At 38.9% G+C, this 27,712-nt stretch overlaps 1 protein-coding gene across 1 annotated transcript in view; it reads left to right on the forward strand.

Moving 5' to 3' along the window:
• Nucleotides 1-11,758, forward strand: part of LOC146649531 (ephrin-A2-like) — a 55,662-nt gene extending 43,904 nt beyond the window's left edge. Inside the window, exons 2-4 of the mRNA XM_085387235.1 lie at nucleotides 6,752-7,044; nucleotides 9,739-9,804; nucleotides 11,336-11,758. Coding sequence (XP_085243361.1) covers nucleotides 6,752-7,044; nucleotides 9,739-9,804; nucleotides 11,336-11,460 — 484 coding nt within the window. The 3' untranslated portion in view covers nucleotides 11,461-11,758. The remainder of the gene's footprint in view (nucleotides 1-6,751; nucleotides 7,045-9,738; nucleotides 9,805-11,335) is intronic.
• Nucleotides 11,759-27,712: the final 15,954 nt, after the last annotated feature.

The raw sequence follows: 27,712 nt of genomic DNA on the forward strand, positions 1-27,712 counted from the left end.
AAATTCAACATGTCAGGTTTTGTATATATTTGTGGTTTGGAGATTTATAGCAATTGATTCTGCAGAAAGTTATTGTCATTCCCAGTCACATCCACTATGTAATAATTCTACTAAGAGCTGACTGTGGAATATTTAGTAGTGAGGAAATTTCATGACTGGTGGCATCCCATCACAGGACCACTCAGTCCATTCAAACCCATTCTTTCATAAATGTTTATGGAAGCAGTCTGCACGCCTGGGTGCTTGATGTTATACACCTGTGGCCACAGAAATGATTAGAACACCTGAATTATTTGGATGGGTGAATATTTTTGGCAATATATATATATAAAAGAAAATACCAGGAAAGTTAAAATGACTAAATATGCCTCAATCTGTGATTTAACCCTGACTCACTTTCTGCATCACCTGCTTTGGGTCTGTTTCCACTTTCTTCAATTTAATCACATGAAAACATCACAAAATTTGATTCTCAAATGAAAAACTATAACACATGCATGCTTGGTTTATAGAATTATGTTATTAAATATATAACATTTAATAACTTCAAGACTTTTTTAATTTCATGAGTAGCCAATAAATCTCAGACATTTGTTTGCAGCTTTCAATTTTGTTTCATGAGCAACTTTTTTCACATGTAAATTAACTGTAAGACTCTAGAATTTATTTTAATCAACTATAATAATGACACCATAGCATTGCTCCATTCACACCTCCACACTCCTATTATTATGTTACAAATGCCGGCATCATAAATTCTAAGATGAGTAGACAAATACAGGCACGTGGAGGCAGGATAAATAAATGAAAAGCGAGTCTCTATTTTTGTTGGTAAAAGTCTACTCAGACAGACCAGGTCCATCTACCAGGAAAGCAAACAACTTACAATATTATTTATATTTTTAACCAGTTTATGGAAGCGTTTGTTGATGAGTGCCTCCTTTTTATGAAACCAGTCTGGTCAGGGTTCTTATAATGAATATTGGACAGTAGCTGGTGGTGAAATATGGGGTCTTTGCATGGTTTTTGAAGGAGACTAATGTTAGACTTCAAATGTGGTGCCATTTTCCTTGATTTCCTGCAGCATTCTGTGGAATACTGGTGCCAGAAATGTCCAGAATTCTTTGTAGGATCCTGCTAGAATCCATCTGGACCTGGAGCCTTGTGATTGGGCGTACTTTTCAGGACTTCCTGGATTTCACCTGATGTCAGCGCTGTGGCCAGTGCTATTGCTTGACTTTCTGATAATTTATTTATTCGTCTGTTATCAAGAAAAAGATCAATTTTGCCTGTAGATGGGTTCATCTGTAGTAAATATAAAGTTTTTTAAAAGTCCTTGAAGGTGATGTTTATTCTTTCAGGGTCATATAGTGTGTTCCCAGATAAGTCTTTAACAGCTCCTAAAGTCATTTTTTCTTTCTTTATTTTTAACTGGTTGGCTAGATATTGACCTGATTTGTTACCATGTTCAAAATTTTACAACTGAAGTGATTTTACTAAGATTGAGGAGGGGGGGGGGTATTGATAATGTCATTTCATTCTAGTTTTGTTTTATGTATTTTATGTTTTATGTATTTTGTTCAGCATTTCCTGTTCCCAGGAGGACACATCGTCTTCTTCTATGATTTGATTATTTCTTCTAATTCCTGAATATGGTTGTTTTCTCTTTTCTTCTTCTGTGATGTGAATTAAATTATTTTACATCTTATCACAGCTTTTCCTGCTTCTCAGAGAACAGATGCTGATGTTCCAGGCAGGTCATTAGTCTAAATATAAAGCTCACTCTTTTTTAAAATATTTAATAAAATCTTCATTTTTAAGTAATGATCTATTAAATTTCCCGTTTTTAATTGGCGGAGTGACCTTCTTATTTACTAAAGTTAAAGACACATGATCGCTGACAGCTATCGAGTGTATCTCAGTGTCTGAAATGTCACTCAACAGTGAGCTGCTGACTAGGAAAAAATCCAGAGTAAGAGTGATGGATATGTGAGAAGAAAGTATATTGCCTATGGTTGGGGTGAAGAGAACGGCACGCGCCATTCGCTCATGTATTGTTTAACTATATTTGCGGACTGACAATTGTGCTGAGCTCCTGCTGTATTGAGCCTGTCCATTTCTTAATTTAGCCCAAACTTGAGGTCTCCCCATGTCTATGTGTGCCGTGAGGCCGTAGTGGATGTGCTGGCACTGAGTGCAAATGTACCTGATCATGCCGTGCAGACGTGTAAAGGTCAAGGGTGCTCTGTGTGTAACTGACTAGGAAAACAGCCGATCGGTGCAGTGAGAGAAGGGAGAAGAAAGAAAAACATGCAAAAGCGATGCAGGAGGGATGAAAGGGAACAGGACTTTGTGTCGCTCCATGATCTCTCTGGGAAACTGGTCGTTTACACTAAAGTCCATTCCTTGTAGCTCCCTGCTGTAACTCGCCAACGGCTCCTTCTGCTGAAATGTTACCGAATTTGGCCACAAAAGGACGCAGATTCCAGACACCAGGCCCATGTTCTTCACGGTGTCCTCCGGAAGTTTCGGGTGGGTCTTATAGTAACTTCTGTGTCCTCTCAAGCAGACTCTGGGATACCTGAAAACACCAGGTTATCTCTCATGCTACGGGTCTGAAGACCGATGGCAGTCTTTTTAATTTTTAATTTTCTTAACTGAGCTGGGTGACTTTCTCACTTAGAGACTTGACCGAGTCTGTAGCATGGTGTTTTCAGTGACATTTCCACCTGCTGCTGGCTGAATTCTAAAGATTCCCTCAGGGATTGGAATTCACGGTTTAGAATCTCGATCAGAGACATGCTCATGTAGAAGCTGGACAGTCGCTTATTGGTTGAATCCAGGACGTCTGCAAAGTCCTTTACCGGTCGACGACGTTGTTCCGGGGCAATCTGCGACTTCTTTGGATAGATATCTTTTCTGCTTTTACTCCTATGTTTTTGGCCTTTTTTTTAAAATTAAGAAACGAGTGTTGTTTTTTTTCTCTTTTCACTACACTTTTAAAAATGCATAGAAGCTTCTAAGCGAAATATGGTGGGTGACTCGACAGTGAGCAATGCCAGCTAACACAGAAATGAACTTTAGTAATCACTAACTTCAATGAGCGATTAGCAGCACAGATTCAACAAAAACTTCTCATGAGAACAGCAAAGCAAACACCGTCATAGTGCTTTGAAACTTGATGTGATGTGCAAGGGGCGGAGCTTACTGAGAAACCAAGGGCATGCATACTAACTGTTTAATGACTTTTAATTAAAAAATATAGCTCTAAAGTGCTTTATCTAGTCGGTAAAAATTGAAAACTGCTATATAAACATCAGTACATTATTATTTATTATGACCTGAAATTAGTTCATCTGGGGAAAGAAACTGGTTGAATACCTCACGACACAAGAGACGTTTCTTTCTCTATCCAGGTGGACTACTTTACCTTCCCGATGGTCATTACACACATATTTACTGCATAGTAATTCATTATTACATAACCTCGATATAAAACAGACATGAGGCCAGCAATACCAAACAAATAAAGATGCAATGAAGCAGTTTATTGGCTTCAGCATTGACCGGTGCCAAAACAACAAACAAACATCTTGTGTTCCTTATTCCCACCTAACCTAAAATAAAAGGCAAAAAAAGAGACAAATCTCTAACCTATGCTCCTAACTAATAAATAGGAGAAAAAGGATTTCAACAATTCCTCACAATTGCACACTTTTCCTGTAATGACAGCAATCTATGCTAGGATCTGCTGGGAACTACTGATTAATCTTTACAGCTTTGGTAATAATTAGGGATCCAACCAAACAGAATTGCTGTTTAGTTAAATTCTAGTGGGATTACTGGGGATAAAAGGTTTTGGATTCATTTACGTGACAATTTCCATATTCTTTTGTCTTGCATATTGAGATGAAGTAATTTTTCAAAAATCATCATCTTGGAGAAAAAATCACATCACATCTCTCATCACAAAATATCCTGATTTGAGGGTTAAGCAGTCTCAGACTGCCAGCTCTTATTCATTTTGTAATTATGGAACTTATAAAACAAAACTGTCAGAGTTAGAAATATCAAGTTGTAAAGGTTGACTTTACAAAGACATCTGGCAGGAAAACCAGCCATTTTCCCCACTATTCTTAAAGTTGCTGTAATGTTTTTTTCCTAATAATTTCTGATGATTTTTCTATTGGTTTTCGAACCAATTAATCCACTAATCATTGTGGCTTTTAAGATAATGCTGATTATTGTGGTAGTGACCCCAGTGATCACATTGGGACAGACCAAGAACCTTACTCCATTAGAGAGATAAGTGATGATGTGAGAGCTGCAGGGGCACAGTTCGGCGAATGAATTTCCTGCTCTGTGAGCTGTTGGCGTCACCTGATCCTTCAGCTAAATGAGTTAAGCTGCACTTTGCTAATAGTGTTAGAAAAGACAAAGAGGGTGAGGCAGAGGAAAGTTGCCTTCCTCTCTGCAACAATAGCTGCTTTTATGCGCCTCCCAAATTTAATCAGGATTACATTTTGTTGCTACTTTCAGGTGATATTGGAATAATCAGTGCTATGATTCAACTTAAGTCACTGAACTCTGAAGTGGCCCCCTAAAGTGCCTTAAATAATTATAATGCCATGTGTTACAGGTTTGTGAAATGTAGTCCCTAGGTAAGAGATTTTTGCCATTGAAAAGTCTACTTATTTCCCCTTAAATGGTGGCACGTTTGTAAAGAAAACGCATTTTGGGGTTGAACAGCAGAGTTGAGTATGTGGATTGCACCCTTGAAAAAATTGCCAAATCTTCTTTGCCAATGCCAAACAGCTTATTTTGCTATTTACTTTTGTTCTGTCTCCATTGTGTGTCTGCATTTAAATAAACCATACAAGTAACAGATTAAAAAAGCAGTCGTGTTTGTGGTAATGAATCATTTCAGTTCAATTCAATTTTTTTATATAGCACTAAATCACAGCAACAGTTCCCTCAACGCACTTTATATTGCAAGCTCCACAATAATACAAGATCTGTGATCATCAATATGTGATTTGTGACGGCTTGGGGTTTTTTTGCAGCACAGTAGCTCTACATTGAATCATTAGTTTCTTTTAGTGATAAAGAAGAAGCAGTGTCTCTAGACTTTCCTTCAGTCTGCATAGATCCTATTCACTAAAAGCAAGAAAAGCCTGTAGCCTGAAATGCAAAACTAAGATCAACTGAAGGCTTTTCAGGACGTTTTTAGGACACCCTGATAGTAATGAACTACAGTAGTCCAGCCTAGAAGTAATAAATGCATGAGCTAGTTTTTAAGACAGGATGTTTCTAATTCTTGAGATGTTGACAAATTCAAGAAAGCAGTCTTACATATTTGTTTAATACGTGTATATAAAGGACATATCCTGGTCAAAAACAATTCCAAGATTCCTCACAGTGTTACTGGAGGCCAGGGTAATGCTATCCACGGTAAGCATCTGACTAGAAACTACATTTCTAAGATTTTTGGGGCAGAGTACAATAATCTCAGTTTTATCTTAATATAACAGCAGAAAGTTAGAGGTTATTCAGGTCTTTATGTCTTTAAGACATTCATTCAGTTTAACTAGGTGCTGTTTTAATCTGGCTTCATGGATAGATAAAGTTAGGTGTCATCTGCATAGCAGTGAAAATCATATGATCATATCGTATCATATGCCCTAGGGGAGCATGTATAATGTAGACAGAGTAGACAAGGCGGAAGAATTAAATCTCCTCCTTGCATCACTGAATCCAACAACAGTTTTTGGTGGATTTGCCATAAAACTGATCACCTGTGAAAAACCACAAAAAAAACCCTGAGGTCTCCACACTTCACTTGTCTCTTGTCTATCTTTAATGGCATGGCAAAAAATGCACTGAGCCTTGTATTTCTCTAAACTACTTGCAGTAGGAAAAATTAATCCTAAGGCTCTCTTTGATACAGTCAACAACATAATTTCTCCTCGAGAGTGCCTTGGGTGTCTCCCAGGACACTGATAGGGACCTAAACCTGGATGTTTTTTGGGGTTTTTTTTCAAGTTTTTATATTGGATACTGAAATAATGAAGCGTGAATGATTAGCAAATTAATTGGTTTGTTATTTGTTTAACAAAATATTTAATTTAAAAATGAAATATTACCTTTTTTTTTTAAATTATTAATTAAAAAAAACTTGTTTGCTCACTGTTTAATAACAAAATGTTCTGATACAGTTATTAAAACTTTACTTTTAAATCCTCAGTAAAAGTATTTCGAGTATTCAAAATACTGTCCCTAAATATGTTGATTTTGAAATCTTCTGACTGTCCCCATTGTGTTACAGATTAAAGTTCGAAAACGCAAAGACTAAAAAAGAGTGGTCTGTTTTGTTTGTTGACTTGTTTATGGCAAATTTTACAAAAAAAAATCACTTAACTATAACTCACAGTTTACTGAGCCTGATTTAGACAACCATTTCAATGTTTTTTTTATGTGTGTATGGAACAAACATTTGTAACTATTTAATACTGAACATCTAAAAGAATGTTCAGATTTTAAAATGCAAGCCCACAAAACAATCTCCAAAAGTTGATTAAATCAGTAAATAAACAAATAAAGTTTGCTGTCTAACTGAACGCTTAAATGAGGCTTGCAGGTTGTAGTTTCACCGTTACAGCTCTGTAAGTCACGTATTATTCATGTATTCTGGATTCTGTGTTCTTATCTTCTTAAATAAAAAAGAAATGACCAAATGTATTCTCTTCCTCAGGTTTTTTCAGGGTGATTACACAGTGGAGGTGGCAATCAATGACTACCTGGATATCTACTGTCCTCACTACGAGGCAGCGGAGTCAGCCGTGCACATGGAGCATTATGTGTTGTACATGGTGAACTATGACGGATACATGTCCTGCGACCACCACAGAAAAGGTTTTAAACGCTGGGAATGTAACAGACCACAGAGCCCCAATGGGCCACTCAAGTTCTCTGAGAAGTTTCAGCTCTTTACACCCTTTAGCCTGGGCTTCGAGTTCAGGCCAGGACATGAGTACTACTATATCTGTGAGTACATAGCAGTGTACATACTGTCTGTTTTATATTGCTAAACTGAATATTACTACTTACCGTGTTATTAGGGTCAGGCTCGCTGTGCAAGCTAGATTGATTCCTGCTTGAAGTTGCCAATTTGAAACTATTTTGGAGTCTGAATTATTATTTTTCTGGTCAGATCAGCTGGAATGATTTACTATCAGTGACAGGAAGAATCAGCTGTTAGCTTTGGGGGAAAAAGGCAACTCTCAAAAATATTAATGTAGACACAGATTTTCCTTCCTGTCACACAAAGAATCATACATCCAGTCTTAGTCATGTAACAGACTGGTTGCTACACTGAGTAAATCAGAGCTTCCCAAAGTGTGGGGCCCGCCCCCTAGGGGGGGCACAGAGCCATTGCAGGGGGGGCGAGGTATGAAAAGGGGAAGGAAAAAAAAAAAGGCTTGGACACTGCTAGCACGGGGCGCCCACACAAACGCAAAGCAGCAGATGAAGCATCGCTGAATATGTTTGCAAACCAACTTCATTCTAAGCCAAAGACTAGAAAATATGGTGAAGCATGTCTGCCCTTTGGCTTCACCTGCACAAGTGCCGAGGTAGGTCTCCTCATCAGAACTGGTTTTCCCTTCGTCAGGAGCACGCGCTGGGCTCTCCAAATCACGGGACAACCGTATCCCACATTCTTGATCTTTAGTTCACAAACACTTGTTGTAATGACTAACTACTCCTGACATTTTGGAGATGTTAGCTCTTTATACAGTAAAGTTACAGCAGGATACAAATAACATCAGGCTCATCCTGCCACAATTTGTTCCCCCTGTCTAAATCACAGACAAACAGTATCCCACAGTTTTTCATGTTTTTGAACCTATTTTGCACAGAGAGGCATTTTTTGATTTGATTGCAATGTTGAAAATTATTACACAGGAAAAAAACAACTACACGCAAAATAATCACACCGTGACGCCTCTGCCTTTCTAAATAGAGGGACAGTAACTGCGTGTGTATATGTAAGGTGTAAAACCTGAAGACAGTCATATTAACAGTATTTTGTCTCTATCTGCCATTCTGCAATTCATCTCATGTAAACAATAACGTAGCGCACAGCGTAATGTGAAAAAAAGGCACATACCTTTGACGTTGTGTGACGAACTCTGTGTTCCTCGTCCACACATAAACGCAAAAAAGGAGTTTTAAGAAATCTCAGTTTTCGGTGATTCGAAATGCCGTTTACGTGTGGACGAAACAGCTGCGTTTTCAAAAATACCCGTGTAGGTGTGGACGTAGCATAAAAGAGTAGTTTATTTTATTACTACCTGTAATTTATTGCAGATTACTTTTATTTGCTTAATTATTTACTAAATGTTTGAGGTGTGAAATAAACACCTTTAGCTCTTCATTAAACAAGAGCTCAGGAACATGTAACAATCTAGGCCAACATTTCCTTTAGCTGGATAAGATGGAGGTCTCAGAGATAGTCTAGAGATACAGTGGGGTTATTCTTAATTGCCAGTGTTGGTGTCGATACTATCAATGTTTGGATTGATCTGCCCACCTCTACTTTGTAGTGGCTGAGGCAACATGCTAGTAATGTTACTGCTGACACACTTCCAACAGTGCAGCCACACTAATAGTAATAAAAATACTATTTTTTTTTATTTTTATTTTATTTTTTTTAGAAAAGAATAAAACTAAATCTATAGCGGAGTAAATATCCTAAACATATGACCTTACCTAAAAATAAATTGCCTTTATGTTGTGGCAGCAGACCAATGTCAACAAGCTAGTTTTTTCCCACATGTTGCATTACCTTGTGTAATTGCACTACCACTTACTACAGACATTGGTGAAAGTTTGTAATGGTCTGTTAATTTAGGTTTGAAACTATACAAACAATCTTAACTGACATTATATTTGATTATAAATAATTTGATTATGACATCATTTGATGTTAGCTAACATTAGCTAACTGAGCCTTACGTATGTTTCATGTTGCTCGATAACCAGCCGACATACCAGTAAAAAAAAGTTTAGTTTTCAGATTGAAAAAAGCAAAATCCCTCCATGGAAAGGTTGTTGTCACACTACACCACACACACACCATTAGCTCTATGACGCCTCCATATTCAACATTAGGAAAACTCAGCGGATACAATTTCCACTACTGGGCAGGGTTACAACAATGCAAATAAATAATCCACACAAGCACTTTGAAAATAGTTCAACAATCTTAGAACAATTTTTGTGATGTATTGCTTCTGCTTGTGGGATTGCTCAAAAGCCAAATAAAACCCAGAATGACAACAGAAAAGCTTTAAAAAGGAATTAATATACTCTGGAATGGTGGTGCTCTGCTCTCCAGTGCTGCAACACTTGTAACCAGGATATCATGGAAAGGTCATCTTAAGAAAACCTTTTCTCTATTGTCACTGGAGAATTCAGCATGAGAGGTTTGCAAATAAACATCTAAACAAAGCAGTTTCCTTTGGAAACAAGTACTTCAAAGTTAAAATATCAAAAGTATTTAGAATCTGCACATGCCAACGAGATTGACCAAAAACGTTTTCATGACCTATGACTGGAGAAGCCCCTGGGGGATTTGGAGCAGTCTTCTTACTAACCAAATCTGGGGTAAAATGTTTGTAGTTTACCTCATGACCATAAATTCTCCATGATTTTCTATGGCCTTTGTTTCCTTTGTAGCATCACCGCATCCAAACTTGGGTAGGAAGCCTTGTCTGAAGCTAAAAATCTACGTCAAGCCAACAAGTAAGTTTCTTTCCTTTTTTCTATTTCATATTGTTGTATAATTTTACACCTCTTCTCCCTGATTTGACTATGAAAGTAAAGAGATTTCTCGATTACAATCACAACACACCATTGAGTTATTAGAAAATATTACTGAAGTACTACTTGAACTCAGTGGAATATTAACCGAACTCAAGTTTCATATTTAAAATGCAACATGTACACAAGCTCACTAAGCTGCTATTCTTTCCTCTAAAGCTCAAGATGTGAAACAATTTAAAGTGCTTTAAATTCTGAAATTGTGGGGGGTAGGGGTCGTAACAGGGACTACGCTACGTCGGACTGGACCAGCTACAGGGGCCTGGCTAGCTACGGGTTTTTCAAGGGTGCAAAGCCTGCTCTCCAACTTATTGATCCTGGCCTCCAGAGCTGCAAACAGACTACATTTATTACAAGTATCGTTGTCACTAAGTATTGTTGTCAGAGAAGTAACGAAATATCTGACACAATGAGCAGGGAAGTGCAGGAGGGACAGGTGAAGAGGCACAGGGAGTAAATACTGTCAATATAATTAGTGAGTGAATCAATAGTGAGTGAGTGAGCACTTTGGATATTGCATATGAAGATTACACTATGAAATAAGACCTTATGTATAAATTTTTAATCAAATTGGCTACACAGATAAGCTACACAAAAACAGCACTGTGCCTTGTAACAGGAACAGAAAGTGATACTCTACCAACACCAAGGCATATAGAGCCGAAACCAAACCAGGAAGTGCTTAACTACCTGGTATAACTCAAATGTGCATCTTAAAGCAAATAATCTGTAAGGTGGAGAGGAAAGGCCATCTCACTAATTAGGAAAATCTTGATTTGGAAAAAGCGTTAATTTCTCTGTTTTTGAAAATGCCCTCCATAAAACTACAGCATCTTACCATTCATCAGTGGAAAACAAATAAGAGCCCCAGGTTTCTCTTCAAAGTGAGAGCTCTGATGAGCCAAACATTCCTTTGATCTGAACTAGTAATGACTTTATGAATTTCTTCACAAAAAATGTAATTATTAGAGAAAAAAAAAATCAGGGCCATCTCATATATATATTATTATATACAGTAACTTTCAAAACTACTGATTTATTTTTTTCAGTATTTACTTTATCCAAACAATCAGTGTGTCTATTACACTCCAGTCCTACAAAACCACTCAAAGACGCCCTAATTAAGGCTTTGATCTTAAATATAATCAGTCTTTTGCTATCAATGGGCTGAACACAACAGGCCTTTAATGTGCCAGTAATTAACCCCTTACTTAAAAAGCTATCACTTCACCTAGCTTCTCTAAGCTAATTATAGGCTAATCTCTAACATTTCTTTTAACTAAAAATAATTGAAAGAGTAATTGTACAACCGCTAGACTGGACAGGCCCCGTCCCCACCCTGATGTACAAAAATTGGATGGATGGAGGTCTGTGAATAAATTAAAACATTTTGTGATATGTTTACTTGCAGCTCATATTAATTAATGTTGTTCTGATGTTAACTCATTTTCAGATGATTCAGTGTACGACTCTGCGGAGCCCTTCCTGACTGACGATACCACTGGTGGCTGCAGCCTTGCTTTGCCGTCTGCCATGTTGCTCACCCTCCTTCTCATACTCCTCATCTCCTATTCATAGCAGCTTTCTGAGTCAGACCAAGCACCGCCCCATCGCCGCTACCACTCTGAAGAAAACTTGATGAAGGAAACTAATGTAGCTTCCTCTTACTGAACTTTGGCCTTTACCTCAATAATACTCAAAGGCTCGAACAATCAGAGGAGGCAAGAACAGTGGTGGGGGGAGCTTGAGGCTGCATATCAACTCTGTGTGGAATTTCTGGGATCATCCCTGCTCTTCTTTTAATGTTTCTGTCAAGCTGTCATATAAAATTGTGTTACAGATCCACAAGTCAAGACATTAAAGGATCTCATGTTAACATTTCCAGGTTCCATCTCTGAATATTGGTGCATAATGCTTTATTTTTAAAAACTGTGAGGATGATTTATTGTATTTACATCCAACAGCCGCTTCCTGAGTTTTAGACATTGACTGAGATTTATATCCTGCTTAAGACACTAGAGATCTTGTCCTGGTGCATGGTCAATAGTCCAAGTAAATACAAGGTCATAATGACCAAAACTAGCAATATTGCCTTACAATGAGCCATGACCTCAGTTTCACAATCAACCATTGATCAGTGGCATAAGTATCAATCACAGCTAGCTAGGAAAAGGCTGCAAAGAGAGCAATACAAGATGGTGAAAGATGTGCTCTTAGGTCTCTTCCTCAGTTGAGCAATGGTCGCTCACTTTTCACTTTTCAATGTCCTTGACTACCTGCTCAAGTCTTCCTCTTTGTCCAGGATGTGCTTATCCTAGTCTGTCTAGTTCAATGAAACTGTGCACCTACCCTTGTTGCCACAATGGTGATTCTATCTTTACAGAATAACACGTGTGTCTTCCTCTTCTTCATGCTTGTATTGGATGTTGGGGGCTTTGCATTTCTGAGGCAGGCTGCAACTTTCATCTGAAGTTGCCAACCACAAAAATTGTTTCACGATGCATATTTTATCCCTGTTATTAGTTACACTAGCTGGATTTGTCTTGCCGTGAAAGCTCAACTCTTTCTTAAGAATGGCTTTCCCTGCTTGAGAGAGTTGTCTGTCAGATACATTCATCACCCACTAGTCAAAGTGCTTGGTGTGAATTTAGCATACATCTGTCCGTTTCCACCATGCAGCAAGTAGCTCAGACTTCTGCTGTCTCATCTGTGACTATTCATGCTGTTCTCATCTAGAAGCTATCGGTTCCTGGGTTTTTGCCTATTGTGCCTAACTTTTATATGAATGAAATGGAGAAGAGCTCTGATATCCTATCTTGGAACACCGCTGAGCCTTTGGTCCAGATATAAATGACAATCTGGTGGACAAACACATCAAGTTCATCAGTCTAGATATAAAAACGTTACAGGCAATCATTGTCAGACTGTGAAATTACTAATCCATACCCATGCATACCGATCAGTAGTACAAGTTTGACTTTGTTTATCCGCATGACCACAATGTGGGTGTCATCAGGACAGTACAACAGAGCAAACATTTTCCCATACACACAGTGGCCAGGGAAGCTGAAGAACATCATAACAAAGAGACCCTGCATAGATTTGTTTTTTGTGATTTGGTGCTATGGAATAAAATATAACTGAATTGATTGTCCCAGTGGAGCATTTGTCAAAGCTGGCAACATGCTGACCAAACAAAAACCACTGATGAACTGGTGTTTGTTAGGATTGGACAGCTTTTCTTCTTATTTATTTATTTATTTATTTTCACCATTGTGAAATCAAACTCTAAAACATAATACACCAAAAACGAAACAACCATTGCTGAACCAAGGAGGGGGCATAAGAGTATGTCTTTCACCATGTTAAAACGCTGTGATTGCAGCAATTTCCCAGCTCTGTGATAGTACTCGTCTGCTTTGATCAGTGGTAATGGCAGTTTTCATATTAATGGTGGTACTTGTTTTTGTCATGTAACTGCACTGTTTAAAGGTTGGGGAAGCCTACAGTTAGCGCAGACTGAAGAAGTCATTTGTGTTGCAAGGTTTCTTCCACTGAAAACCATGTGTAGAGATCAAAAGAATAAAGTTCCTGGCACTAAATATCTTAATATCTTGCTGTGCAAGTGGTTTCAAGCTAAAGTTGATAATTGAAGGATTTTAGACAAGACACTGGATAAAAATCTTGGCAATATAGGTAACTTTCTTATTATTTAAATGAATACTTTCATCTGTAATTAAAGTCATGGTATTGGTTACAGACAGGCCCCTTATTTTCCCAGTAAACTCCCAAAAACCAAGCTATTAACTTAGCTGTAAATTATTAGTGTATTTGCAACAATGACCCAGACAATTACTAACTACAAACTGTAAAAGAAATTGTTTAAGTGGTGATAACTACACTGTGAAGTATTGGCTTGTTATATTTAATGCAATTACATTTTTTTTGTTGGGACAGTACGCAATTTTACCTTCCCTGCGAGCAGCACCATGTGACAGCAGGGAAGACAGAATCCCTTTAAAGTAGAAGAGCAGTCTTGCAAAAGCTAGATATAGGGAGGGGCAGCTTTCTGCCATAACTTTATCTTTCAAGAAAAGTGTACATTTATTATGAAAACTTACTGTGAAGTAACGTTAGATAGGGACTCATTTTCAGGAACGTATATGAGCAAAATAAGTTACCTTAAAATCAACCAAAATGTTATTGTATTTTTTCTACTGTTCTAGGCAGCTGTTGGTTTCTGCACTTGTTGGTAACAAAATTAAACATATTATGTAACAGATTTACACATTTTAATTTCTGTGTTAAAATGTACAACTGCAGGTACAGTATGGAACATTTCCAAAATAAAATGCTCAAGAAATTACTAGACTAGTGGTACATATCTAAAATTAGAAACATTCTTTCTCAGAGTGATGCTGAAAGTCACGTTTATCACTTCTGTGCTGGACTACTGTAATTATCAGCATTTCCTAAAAACTCCCTGAGGAGCTTTTAGTTGATCCAAAATGCTACAGCAAGAGTACTGACAGGGACTAGAAAGAGAGGGTATTTCGCCCATACTGGCTGCTCTTCATTGGCTCCCTGTTAAATCCAGAATCAAATTTAAAATCCTTCTCATCACATACAAGGTCTTGTATAATTAGTCCCCATTTTATTTTAAAGAGCTTTACAGGACTATATCACCCCAGCAGAGCACTTCACTCTCAGACTGTGGGCTTATTTGTAGTTCCCAGGTGCTTGCTCATAGGCGGTTGACTGATTGTTGGGTTTATTCTGGGGTTGGTTATTGTTATTCTAGGGCAGGGGTGTCGAACTCCAGGCCTCGAGGGCCGGTGTCCCGCAGGTTTTAGATATCACCCCGTTTCAACACACCTGAATCAAATTATTAGTTCATTAACAGGCTTCTGGAGAACTTCAAGACATGTTGAGGTGATAATTTAGCCATTTAAATCAGCTGTGTTGGATCAAGGACACATCTAAAACATGCAGGACACCGGCCCTCGAGGCCTGGAGTTCGACACCTGTGTTCTAGGGTCTTTACCTTACAATATATTACAACAAATTTATTAAAGACATATATACACTACCAGTCAAAAGTCTGGACACACCTTGTCATTTAATGGTTTTTCTTTATTTTTGCAAACACATACTGAAGACATCTATTATATGAGTCAAGCTATATGGAATTATGCAGCAACGAAAAAAGGATAAATAACTTTATACATATCTTATGTTTTAGAATTCTGAAAGTAGCTACCATTTGCTTTGCTGACAGGGCTGCGATAACCTGAAATGGTTGAAATGAAATGGACCATCAGTTGTGCTGTGCAGAAGTCAGGTTGGCACAGAGCTGACAGCCCTAATTTGACAACTGTTAGAATTCATATGGCAAGGACTAGTAAAGAGAAACAACAGTTCATCATTACTTTAAGAACTGACAGTCCGTCAGTCTGGAAAATTTTGAATGTGTTCCCAAGTGCAGTCACAAAAACCATCAAGCACTATGATGAAACTGGAAAGGAAGACAAAGAGTCACCTCTGCTGCTGAGGATAAATATATCCAAGTCACCAGCTTCAAAAATCACAAGTTAACAGCACCTCAGATTAGAGCCCAGATAAATGCCACACAGAGTTCGAGTACCAGACACATCTCTACATCAACTGTTCAGAGGAGACTGCATGAATCTGCTATTTGCCCTTTATGGTCAAATAGCTGCTAAAAAGCCACTACTAAGGAAAAGCACCAAGCAAAAGAGAGTTGTTTGGGCCAATACAAGGAATGGACATTAGACCAGTGGAAATCTCTGCTTTGGTCTGATGAGTCCAAATGTGAGATGTTTGGTTCCACCCTCCCTATCTTTGTGCAATGCAGAAAAGGTGAACTGATGGTCTCTACATGCATGGTTCCCACCATGAAGCATGGAGGAGGAGGTGTGGTGGTGTAGGAGTGCTTTGCTGGTTGAGGATTTATTCAAAACTGAAGGCACACTGAACCAGTATGGCTACCACAGCATCCTCCAGTGACATACCATCCCATCCAGTTTTTGTTTAGTTGGACCATCATTTATTTTTCAACATGACAGTGACCCCAAACACACCTCCAGGCTGTGTAAGGCCTCTCTGACCAAGAAGGAGAGTGATGGAGTGCTGCGCCAGATGGCCTGGCCTCCGCAGTCACCTGACCTAAACGCAGTTGAGATGGTTTGTGATAAGATGGACCGCAGAGTGAGGGCAAAGGGGCTAACAAGTGCTCAGCATCTCTGTGAACTCCTTCAAGACTGTTGGAAAACCATTTCAGGTGACTTTCTCATGAAGAGTGGCTATTTTTAAGAATCTAAAATATAAAACATGTTTTGAGTTATTTCACACTTTTTTGTTTACTACATAATTTCATGTATTCACTGATAGTTTTGATGCCTTCAGTGAGAATCTACAAAGTAAATAAACATGATAATAAAGAAAAAACATTAAATGTGAAGATGTGTCTAAACTTTTGACTGGTAGTTTATTTACACATACTTGTATATAGTCCCATAGTTTTCAGTGAATGTAAACTGACATCCACTGTGAACTAATAGACAAACCAGGCTAAGCCATGAAGTCCAAAGAATTGTCTGTAGATCTCTGAGACAGGATTGTATTGACAAACAGATCAGGGAAGGGTACAGAAAAACATCTGCAGCATTGAAGGTCACCAGGACTCTTCCCAGAGCTGGCTGCTCAGCCAATCTGAACAGTATTATTGCCAAAAGGCACTATCCAGGTAACTCTCAGAGCATGATAAACAAAATTCTCTGCTCTGATGAAACAAAGATTGAAATCTTTGGCTTGAATGCAAAGTGTCATGTCTTATGTAAACCTGGAACTGCTCATCACCTGGTCAGTATAATTACTACAGTGAAGCATGGTGGTGGCAGCATCATACTGTCAGGATGCTTTTTTTGCCAGCAGGAGTCAGGGTGGAAAACTGCAAGGCCTAGTTTAGGGTTAAGGGAAAGATTAATACAGAAATCTACATGGAAATCTTTGATGATAACCTTTTAGAGCACTTTGAACCTAAAGGATCAAGACTCTAAGCACACAGCCCAGATAACAAAGGAGTGGGAGTGGCTTTGGGACCAATTTGTGAATGTCCTGAACCAGAGGCTAGACTTGAAGCTGACTGAATATCTGAAAGGATCTGAAAATGGCTGTTCACCAGTTCTCCACATCCAACCTGATGAAGCTTGAAAGATTCAGCAAAGAAGAATGGGAGAAATTGTAAGTAGGTATGTCAAGCTTGGAGCATCATACTAAAAAAAAAATCTGAGGCTGTAATTGCTGCCAAAAGTGATTCAACAAAGTATTCACCAAATACTTATGTACGTTATATTTTTGTTTTTTCTTGTCTTGTATAATATATTTTGCATAAAGTTGCACGAGATATTGTACAAGTAGATGATTATCCCACAAAAGCCTTTAAAGTATGTTTTTCAGCAACAAAGTTTGAATAGTGAGATCAATAGGACCTAAGGAATTATATCTTGTTAGAATACTTGTGTTGTTTTTAGTACAGCATCTTACACACTTACACAGACAAATGCTGACATACACTGTTAGGATTTTGTTAGGGTTGGGTTTAGACCTTTGTCTGTACAGTTTCTGATTCTTATAATCTTGAGGTCACTTGAATGTATGTTTGACTTAGCATGACCTTTGTCTATGGCTGCTGAAAGCAAGCAGACAACGTGAGGTAAGCGTAGACTTTATTAAAAGTTTACAAAGCTCCCATGTATGAAAACAGAGGCTAATGTGGAAGTGCCTTGAACCTTCTTTTTCATGGCTAGCACGGTGTAACGCCATTAACCGAAAGAAATGAGATGTGTATATGGTCTCGATAAATATTTTCCCAATTAGGTTATTAGTCAATCACTATCTTGAAGTTGCCTTCAGTAACACATTATGTTTGTCAAATAAACTGTAGTCCAATTTAGAGTCAAAAGAAAAAGCATGTTATGCTTTGTCAACCAGTGAAAACAGGATCTCATGTAGAACTATTGTGTGCCCTTCAGCTCAGTCTCTCATTCAAATTGATAACTTTGGTTTCACAAAACAAGATGATAATTACTTAAACCAACACTTGACTTGACAGTATATGTACTCCTTTTATATACTCTATGAAGTTTCATGAACTCACAGCTAACATTGTGTCACAAGTAAAGTAATTTAAAGTAGCTTCACTAACTGACAAATCAAACTATTACATGTATCTATAAAACCAAATACCTTCACAGGTGTGAAATTGTGTTAGTTATTGTATTTCATAGTAAGTAGTCACTTTTGTAAAAGTGTTATTCTGAATTAACAACATAATTAGTTCAGAAATTCATACTTTTTCAATAATGTAATAAAAGCTCTCTGTAATCACGCTCTCAGTTATAAACCCCAAGAACTTGATTTTGTTTGTCTGGATGTAGCGTTTTCAGAGGGAGAAATGCTTCGTCAGTCGTGGTCTCACGGCCAATGATGGATGGTCTTTGATCATAATAATTATCAAAAGCTGACCTCACAGCCCATTCTTCACCAGTGGTGCTAGTTTCAGTCATTATGCAAATGTGCTGTTTATAAGGTTGGGGAAACCTGCAGTGAGCTGAGACTGAAGAAGTTACTTGGATGAGTGACGAAAAATTTCTCTCTCTCACTGAAAACGCTACGTCCAGATGAACAGAATCAACTCTTTGAGATTTCTTTACCTGGATGATTGAGCATGCATCAAGATATCAGTTATATAGAAAAGAGTAAAGTGGAATAATGTGGCTGATTTCACTCTCACATTATAAGTGTTAAGAAGAAAATGATAGGGAAGCCTATCTATGATTCTTACTGTTCTAGTCAATGGCCTTTTGTTTCTGCCAAAGACTCTTGTGAAATATGTCTAATGGATAAATCTTTAGGGTCAGGGTCAGTTAAAGGGGAGGAGTGTGTTTTATTATTTTCTGAACTGTGATGTTTTGTTGTTTAAAAAATGTCGTGTGCAAAACACAAATGAAGAAATAGAAAAATGGCCTTTTACCTCACTGGTGCTGGATTTTTCATAACTGATAAACAGCGACACAGTGTGGTTTTAGATCTAGTCTTTTTTTTTGTTCTTCCCATCTCTTCATACCATCCCCCTTTTTTTCCTGATGGCTGGACAGTGTGTCCTTGGAAGTAAATAAGCAGGGACTTGTTGAGAAATGCAGTATATCCAATGAACACACTGAGATAGATTCTGATGATGACAAACCACTTGTACTCCAATGAAGAACTAACAAAACAAGAGGATGTAGATGCTAATGTCTGTATCATTACTGGATTACTGGACTGGGCTAAAAACACCACAGCACTTTACAGGAAGGGCCAGAGTCGTCTCTATTTTTTGAGGCGACTGAGGTCCTTCAACATCTGCCAGAAAATGCTGAGGATTTTCTATGAGTCTGTGGTGGCCAGTGCGATCCTCTATGCTGTTGCATGCTGGGGGAGCAGGCTGAGGGTCGCAGATGCCAACAGACTTAATAAACTGATCCGTAAGGCCAGCAATGTTGTGGGGATGGAGCTGGACTCCCTCAAGGTGGTGTCGGAGAGGCGGATGCTGTCCAAGATAAAGACAATGTTGGATAACACCTCCCACCCACTCCATGACATGCTGGTCAGTCACAGGAGCTCGTTCAGTGAGAGACTGAGATTACCGAAAAGCACCACTGAACGACACAGGAAATCATTCCTGCCTGTGGCCATCTCCCTGTACAACGCATCCACTTAACACACTGTTTGCTGCTACAACTACACATGTTTCTTTTCCAAATATTTATTTATAAGTGACTTATGTATGTATGTATGTATATATATGTATATATTGTACTATTCTTAGTTAGCGTATTGTCTGTCTTGTCTTAATGTTGGTTTAAAATGGAGCACTGTAACAAAAAATAATTTCCCCCAGGGATCAATAAAGTATTCTGATTCTGATTCTGATTCTGATCAACAACACGTTGTTTTTTAAATTTGTATTTTATTTTTTTCCATCTTTCTGTTTATGAATTTATTGGTAGAACTGAGAAGTGATCTGTCTGATGTTTGTAACTGTTTGTTGTTGTTGTTGTTGTTGTTGTTGTTGTTTTACATGCATTGCAATGGTCTCTTGTTGCTTGGTAAGTAATAGATTTGATTTCTTTGTTGAGTTCAGTCATTATGTAGCATAAGATGATGTGATGGAGGGGAGGAAAGAAATCTACAGGAAATTAGTTCTGATTGTGGTTTTTGTGAGTGGGAGTGAGAGCGAGCTCTCCCTGTCATCTGGTTTACAGCGTCTGAGAAAAAGTTTTTCTACACTCGAGTGTCTGAATATTTTATTCCTTTTAAGAAAAAAGTAATAAAAGTTCTTGTATATTTTCATATTGAATGCAAATGAAATCCTGTTGTAAAACAGGTATTTTTCAGATTAGATAAAGAGCTATGGAAAAGTTAGATGTCATCAGGACTTGTGCTAGCACTGCAGGAAGAATAAAACTTCAAAATGCATTTATTTAATTTAAGTAATCTCAGAGAGAAAATGTGTGAATCTTTGATAAACTTACCACAGAAACAAATAAAAATAAAATCCACTAAAGGTGCATCTTCCTTCATTGTTGCATTTGACCAATTTTTGACAGGTTCCACTGGCATACAGGGGCCCGTGTGCTGTCGCGTATCACACGCCCTGTATAAATGCGTAATTAAAGGGAACCCCCCTCAAATATTCACTGTTCTTCCTCCAGACAAATTATTTACTGTTATTTCTGTACATATGATAGTGAACTTATCTCTATTTACAAATAAAGACGTGTTTGCATGCAACACACTACCCCTCCCTCTCCCATAATGATAATGAACAGTTCTCAAACTGAATTCACCTTTATTACTTATGGATCAAGTACTTAAAAGCAGAAGGTAAGAATACTCAGGTAAGTATGAACCCATTTGTATTCATTTTACTTAATTTTTGTGTGGGGCAAAAATTACACAAATAATGCAGTAAAGTCTATTCTCTCCTCCCTGCAAAACAAGCAAGAAGTACAGAAAAAAAGAGACTGGATTATGCTAAAGATCATATCAGTGAACCGGGAATATGAAACCCTGAGAGAAGTTGCCTAATCACAAGTTTAACTGAAAGAGGCAGCCTTAAGTGTGCTGTGAAAACTCAAATACTAGATACGAGGAACAAAACATAATAACAAAGAAAACATAGCAAAACTGAAAACATTCAGCAGGGGACGCAAGAGTGTCAAAGTAAAACAGGAACCAAGAAACATTCACAAAGACGTAGACTTGACACTGGGACGTGGAGACATAACTGACTGGGGAGACAGAAGGAACATGGAGACAAGGGTGACTAGACATGAAACGTGGAACTCTGGGAAGGCAAAGGCAAAAACAATAAAGAGAGCCAAAACCACGAAGAACAACCAATCCAAGAATAAAACTTAAACTTCAATAAAACCCAGTACCATGACACTCCTACATATTGTGTTCCACACTTCTTACAAGTTATTGATTAAACATAGTTCTTAGAACGCTGATTACCCTTACATTGTGAAAGGAAAACACTGTCATTTTAAAAACTGTGCAACTATTTACGGTGCTGAAAAATTTGCCTCTGAGGTCTGGGTCTAGCCTCAGAGAGTGGTCCGATTTTGGCCTTTATAAGATCATCTCTTGGGTTTTTATTTCTCCTAAAGGCTGCAATTAACTTATAATCTCAAAACATTTTGGTGTCCTGAACAAGTTTCTGAAAGTGGTTCCTAACAAACGTGGTAACCACTGGGAGAAGAGGAGAGACATCAATGGGCCTGATCTGTAACATGGATTTGAAACACTTCCTTAAGGAAAAGCAACAGTACCCTCTTGTGGACAATGCCGAGAATCGAATTTTAGTAGCTTTCCTGAAATCAGTCTGCTGAGTTCAGATCCTGTGAAATCTCAATAATTGGGACGTAATTAGTCCAGCAAATGTATGCTTTGGATGAAAGCTTGTCTTAAACAAGAGGACATGTGTATCTGTTTGTTTGAAAAATACTGTTACATCCAGTCCATGGTTATTCAGAAAATTTGGCCCCTTAAATGTGGTTGTATCCAAGGAATCAATTGAGTTTTTTTAAATAATGGATTTAAGCTTAATCGAGGCATTATGGTTGTTCAGAGTCCTTAAAAACACCTCAAAATCTTGTTCAGAATGTTACCACATTCCCCAAATATCATCAGGAAACCGATAATAATGTAATGTTTTTTTCTCATATTTTTTTAAGACAGAGGTCTCCCACTCTGCCATGATGTATGTCGTATGCAGGGGCAAACATTTCACCATCACCACCCCTTTTATTTGCAAATAGAAGTCCCTGTTGAATTCACAATCATTTTTCATTAGGATGACTTCCAACAGTTCCAGTAATAATTTGTCTGGTCTTCTCTTGTGAGAATTTCTGAAAAATTCTCCTTACTGCATTTATTCCTTCTTTAATGTCTATATTTGTATAGAGGCTATCAATGTCAATTGTAAACAGAAAGGATTCAATGGGGGCTTCTAGTTATAGAAGAGCCCTGTCCTTGGCTCAATAAATACTTCTTGTGCTTCTTCTGATACAAGTTATTAATTACCTTTTCAACTATTGGTATTGTGTCTAAATAAACTGGTTTCTTTAACTTGAAGTAGTACGTTTTGTCATTCAGCTGCCTGTAGCCTCTCTCCTTCTCTTTGTCCAAAATCACTTCAGCACTCGCCTTGTCTGCTGGTTTTAGAATAATTTGTTTTCCTAGATTTTTTTAAAGCTTTTGTTTCTGCTGTAGTTAAGTTAGGTTTGATGCAACTTATTCGAAAATAGTTTTGGAAATAATCCCAGTACAGCTCTCACCAGGTGCGGATGCTGACCTATGTGGCGAGACCAGTCAGATTTTAGGGTAAAAGGCTGAAGTTCCGAATCGTTTTTATTCCAATAATATATAGCCAATTTGACCCTTCTATGATATTGTTGGATATCATATTTACATTGGAACCATAGATTTTTATTGTAGCCCTTTGTGGGAATTAAATTGCGACCCCTATTCAGCTGAGGAGTGGAAGGGTGAAATTCTTTAGAAAGGTTTACTACACCATTCACCCCCTCCCACTGCTTCGAGCTTATGGGGATGTTCGATTTACATATTCATTCTAATACTGAAACACAAACATTGCATTTATTTTTTAATCCAATTAATACTGTCTCAGTGCAAAAGTTAAAAGCAGGATATACAGGAATGTGTTCCTCCAAACCTTAAAAGTGTTCTTTGTGGGGAAGGGCATTGGAGAAACTGATGACCGGGATAAAGATTTCAGCTTCCGGAAATCTCTTTTGGGCTGTCTTCAGTGCCCCTTTCAGCTCAGTCACCGGCATTTTTTTTTAATCCTTCTGTGACCTGTTGTTCCGGCCAAAGGATAAGACAAATTTATCCACCATCATGCTGCAGGTTGCTTTCTCCAGCACGGCTTCTGCTTGGCACTATTTTGCTCCTGCAAAGCTGTCAATCTGCACTCCCTTTTTTGCAAAAGGTGGGAGTCTGGCAACATGGGAGTCTCAGATGAAGGTTTTGGTGAGGGCGGTGAAGCAGGAGGAGAATTCTCTGCTGGTTTTGTTTGGAGGCTGGTCTGCACACTGGACCTCAGTATATTTAGGTTTATGGGGGTCAGTCTGTAGTGTGCTACAGTGTGTGGTATGGATACTTTGGTTGTTTTGCCTCCACTGGTTTCTGAGGGGTTGGATTCTGTCTTTGCGAGATCAACCACATTGCTACTCAGCTCCACAAGAGGTTGGGGTGGCTGGGCAGGGGGAGGTGATCCCTCTCCGCCAGGGGCCTTCCGCTCCCAGATTGGAGATCGTTTTAATCCTCTGGTCCCTTGGCACTGATTGGCCGGGGTCAGTCTCCTGTAAGTTAGTAGGAGGGGTGTTCATCAGACTGTTCTCTCTCCCTTCCTCTCTGTCTACAAAGGGTGATGGGATCGGTCATAGTTGAGGGTGTGTTTTTGGATGAAGTACACATTGCAGGTTTGTAATCAAACCTTCATCAGGCTGTGTGTTCGATCACATGTCATAATGCTTAGGCTTTTCAGTGTCCACAGCCAATCAGAGAAAATTACAGAATGACTGTAGAAAACATGGCAGATATGTCTCTATCGCCCCCTGGTGTCTGGCAGCAGTATAGGTCATAAACCCCGCCTCCTCCATGTTGGCGGATAGGACTGGGGTCGGTCTAAAATAAATTAATTCTCCTCAGATACATTTTTTCCAAAGATTCTTTCTTTTGTTATCAATAGTTCTCATCACGCTGATTTATGTCCAAGGGGTCTCCTTTCCCATAAGTTTGATTCTAATTCCTACTATGTTAAATTGGGTTGTAACGCCATCATGAGAGCTTTGACTGGCAGCTGCAGTCACGGAGAAACTTCCGTATCTCTGTTCGGGAATAGCAGATAGAGCGTAGGCTCTGAGAGGAGGGCCAGTGTTTATGTTACGAAAACACGACCGACTGTTTTAACCTGACAGCCTGAGGTGTTCTTCAGTAAACTGGACTAATTTCAATTACTGCAGAAAACTGTTTTCTACAGTCATGGAAATTACACGGGTCAAAGATCTTTGTATTAAGAGGGACCTGATTGGTCACTCACCTGCATTCAGGGACCTCATGAACACAAATTTACAATATCAGATGTGATTCAGAAACATAATTGAAAATTGCCCTGACAAATGGCTCTACACAGTCCTATTTACATATGAGCAAGCAAGCAAACAATTTATTTACATAGCACTTTCAGAACAACTCCGAGCTGAAAACAAAGTGCTGTACACTTAACATGCCCCAAAATGATACATTGAATAAAAATAGAAATAAAAAATAAAATTTATGATAATTAGCACGGTGGAACGGTGGTTAGCACTGTTGCCGCACAGCAAGAAGGTCCTGAGTTCAATTCCACCATCAGGCCGGGGTCTTTCTGTGTGGAGTTTGCATGTTCTCCCCGTGTTTGCGTGGGTTCTCTCCGGGTACTCCAGCTTCCTCCCACCGTCCAAAGACATGCAGCTTGTGGGGATAGGTTAATTGATTAATCCAAATTGTCACTAGGTGTGAATGTGAGTGTGAATGGTTGTCTGTCCCTGTGTGTTGGCCCTGCGACAGACTGGCGACCTGTCCAGGGTGTACCCCGCCTTTCGCCCTATGACAGCTGGGATAGGCTCCCGTGACCCTGAAAAGGATAAGCGGAAGCGAATGGATGGATAGAATAAAATTTAAAACAATAAAATCAGGGTCATACATATTCCAAGAAGTAAAAATGGATTTTAAGAGGTGTTTTAAATCCATTTCCATCCATTTTCTTCCACTTACAACACATTGTACAGGATATTGCAATTTGGGCATCTCACAACCTTTCCTTATTGTTGTTTTTCCACAGGAAGTAGGCGCAGTGAGACAAATTGCACCAATAAAATATGTAAAATTAAGCAAATTATAGGTTTCAAATTGCCCCCCCCCCCCCCCCCCCCCCCCAAAATGGATTGTGTACATTTTTTTGTAACATCCTAATGATACAAGGATTATGAAACACCATACAAGTCAGAGAAAGCAGAATCATATTCCTATCACATTCAATTTGTTATGTTGATTCATCAATTTTCCAGTTCAGGCTCCTACGATAAAGATTACCTTATGTCATCATAGATGAAGGTATGCACAACTGCATCTGAACTTCCTGCTGAACTACATGACTGGATCACATCCAGACTGGAGACAGCAACTCCATGTTGGACTTCTGGAGGCTGGAGCTGGTTCTGCTTTGGACCGGAGAAAACCTCCAGTTGTTCAACAATCAGTTCATCACAGGTATGTTGTCACTGGCGCTGTTGAGCTATGTTTGAGCCTCTGATGAGATCTTTGTTTTCTCACGATGAGACATTGAACTCTTTTATTATCCAGTATGATCATGAAGGGTCCTGACAGAAAACATTCACCTCTTCATGCAGCTGTGGCTGCAGATGTTTGCCTTGTGTCAGCTGACCTGTGCTTTCTGTGTGAAGAGGGGTGGAGGGCCTCTACCCGGAGGGGGTCACACAGCAGCTGAAGTATAGTAAGTAGGTGAGCAGAAGGAGAACTGGAAAAATTGTTTTGAGCACATGAGGTACAGACAGACATTGTCCTTCATTAAAATTGGTTACCAAAACAAACTCTGAAGGAGAGTGATGTTGGAAGAAATTCAAATCAGAAATTAATTGTTGGTTGTGATTATCTAACCCATGGCAGTGGTGCTCCACAAGAACAAATGTTACATGCTGAAAATAAGGGGGCGTTAGGGGATGTAAGTGAAGAAAATGGTGAAAGTTGTCTTTGTGAGTTAGAAAACAGCTACAGCACAATTTAATATCTCTTCTGTTAGAGAAGCAAGCTGTTCTGCACATACCAGAGAGTGCCGTGGCAGAAGTAATCATATAGCTTTGTCAAATCAGTAAGCTGTCAGAGTCACTTCCACAAAACTGAGTGAGGGCCGCATTAGAAACAATATGAAAGAAGCAGTGCTAAAAGTCACAAACTGACTTGATGATAGTTTGTGCCAAAGATCTACAGAGCTGTGGAGAAAGCTTAGTTGAACTGAGCAGAGAGCCCAGAGGGTGGAGAACCAATTGGAACAATAAACAGAAATCTGGAGCAGAGTAGACAAATAGGAGTCTCAGGCCTAAAGAGCAGAGCTCAGGAGGTGAAGCTAAGAGTGAAAGACTGGCAGGGGAGGGAGGCTGTTCTCCAGCTGTTACGATAAATAACGTTTTTGGGGGGCTAAATAAAGTTTTTTTTTTACTTTGACTTGACTTGACTTGATAAAGTTTAACATTGAGATGTTAATGAAAGTGAATCTACAAGGTCCAAGCCCAGTGAAAAATAAAATTGAATTCATTCTGGAACTAACAGCAAAGCTAACTAACAGCAACCTGTCCACACAGTGGGCAGGTTGTCACAATAGAATTTGCTCCAGGCCCATCAACGTCAGCAGCCATCAGAGAGAGAGACCAGCAGTGTTCCTTCTAAGCTGCGCGCGTGCGCAGTTGCGCACTGCTGGCACGGTCTCTGCGCACAGAAAATCTGCGTTGCGCACAAAAAAAAATCTAACGTGAATTGAAATTAAAATGAGTACGTTAACAATTCTGTTTTGCAGTGTTAGTCAGTAAGTGACTGGCTGCTCCCGTATGGGATTAGAACGATGCCACCTTATCCGATAGTCCAGCCAATAATGCAATTCACATTCGTATATAAGCAGCTAATCAACGTCGCTGACAGGCTATGACAGCGTCCTTATGTGCCAACACCGGTGTTTTAGCTAGCAAAGCGCCGTGGCTGATGTGGAGTGAAACCACGTTAATGACAACATGGACAACCTTTGGAGATGTGAGCAGGACAGACGGAACAATTGATGGAAAAAGTGTGGACTTTATACCAGTTTTTAAATTGTGTTGATAGGCCACGTAAAACCAGAGTTATGATTAAAAATATTTGCAATGTTTGGTTTTCTTCCTGAGCACTATCCTTGTTTATATTTACTGCGGGAAGAAACGGTAAAAAACGGCGTTTTATAAGGAAAACGCTCAAAAGCACTCTCCGCCTGTGAGCAAACACGACACCAAAAACCCCCCACACTTTCCTATTGGTCGCAAAATGTACCATGTCGACCAATCAAAAAATGATATGGCAACATGGCCATGACCAGTTGTTTAGGAAGGGGGAAGTTTTAGGAGTGAGATGTGAGAGATTTGCGACATTT

This window comes from Rhamphochromis longiceps, linkage group LG17 (genome assembly GCF_057381845.1).
Source record: "Rhamphochromis longiceps isolate RC_006_pf linkage group LG17, R_longiceps_female_GT1.1, whole genome shotgun sequence".
Classification (NCBI taxonomy): Eukaryota; Metazoa; Chordata; class Actinopteri; order Cichliformes; family Cichlidae; genus Rhamphochromis; species Rhamphochromis longiceps.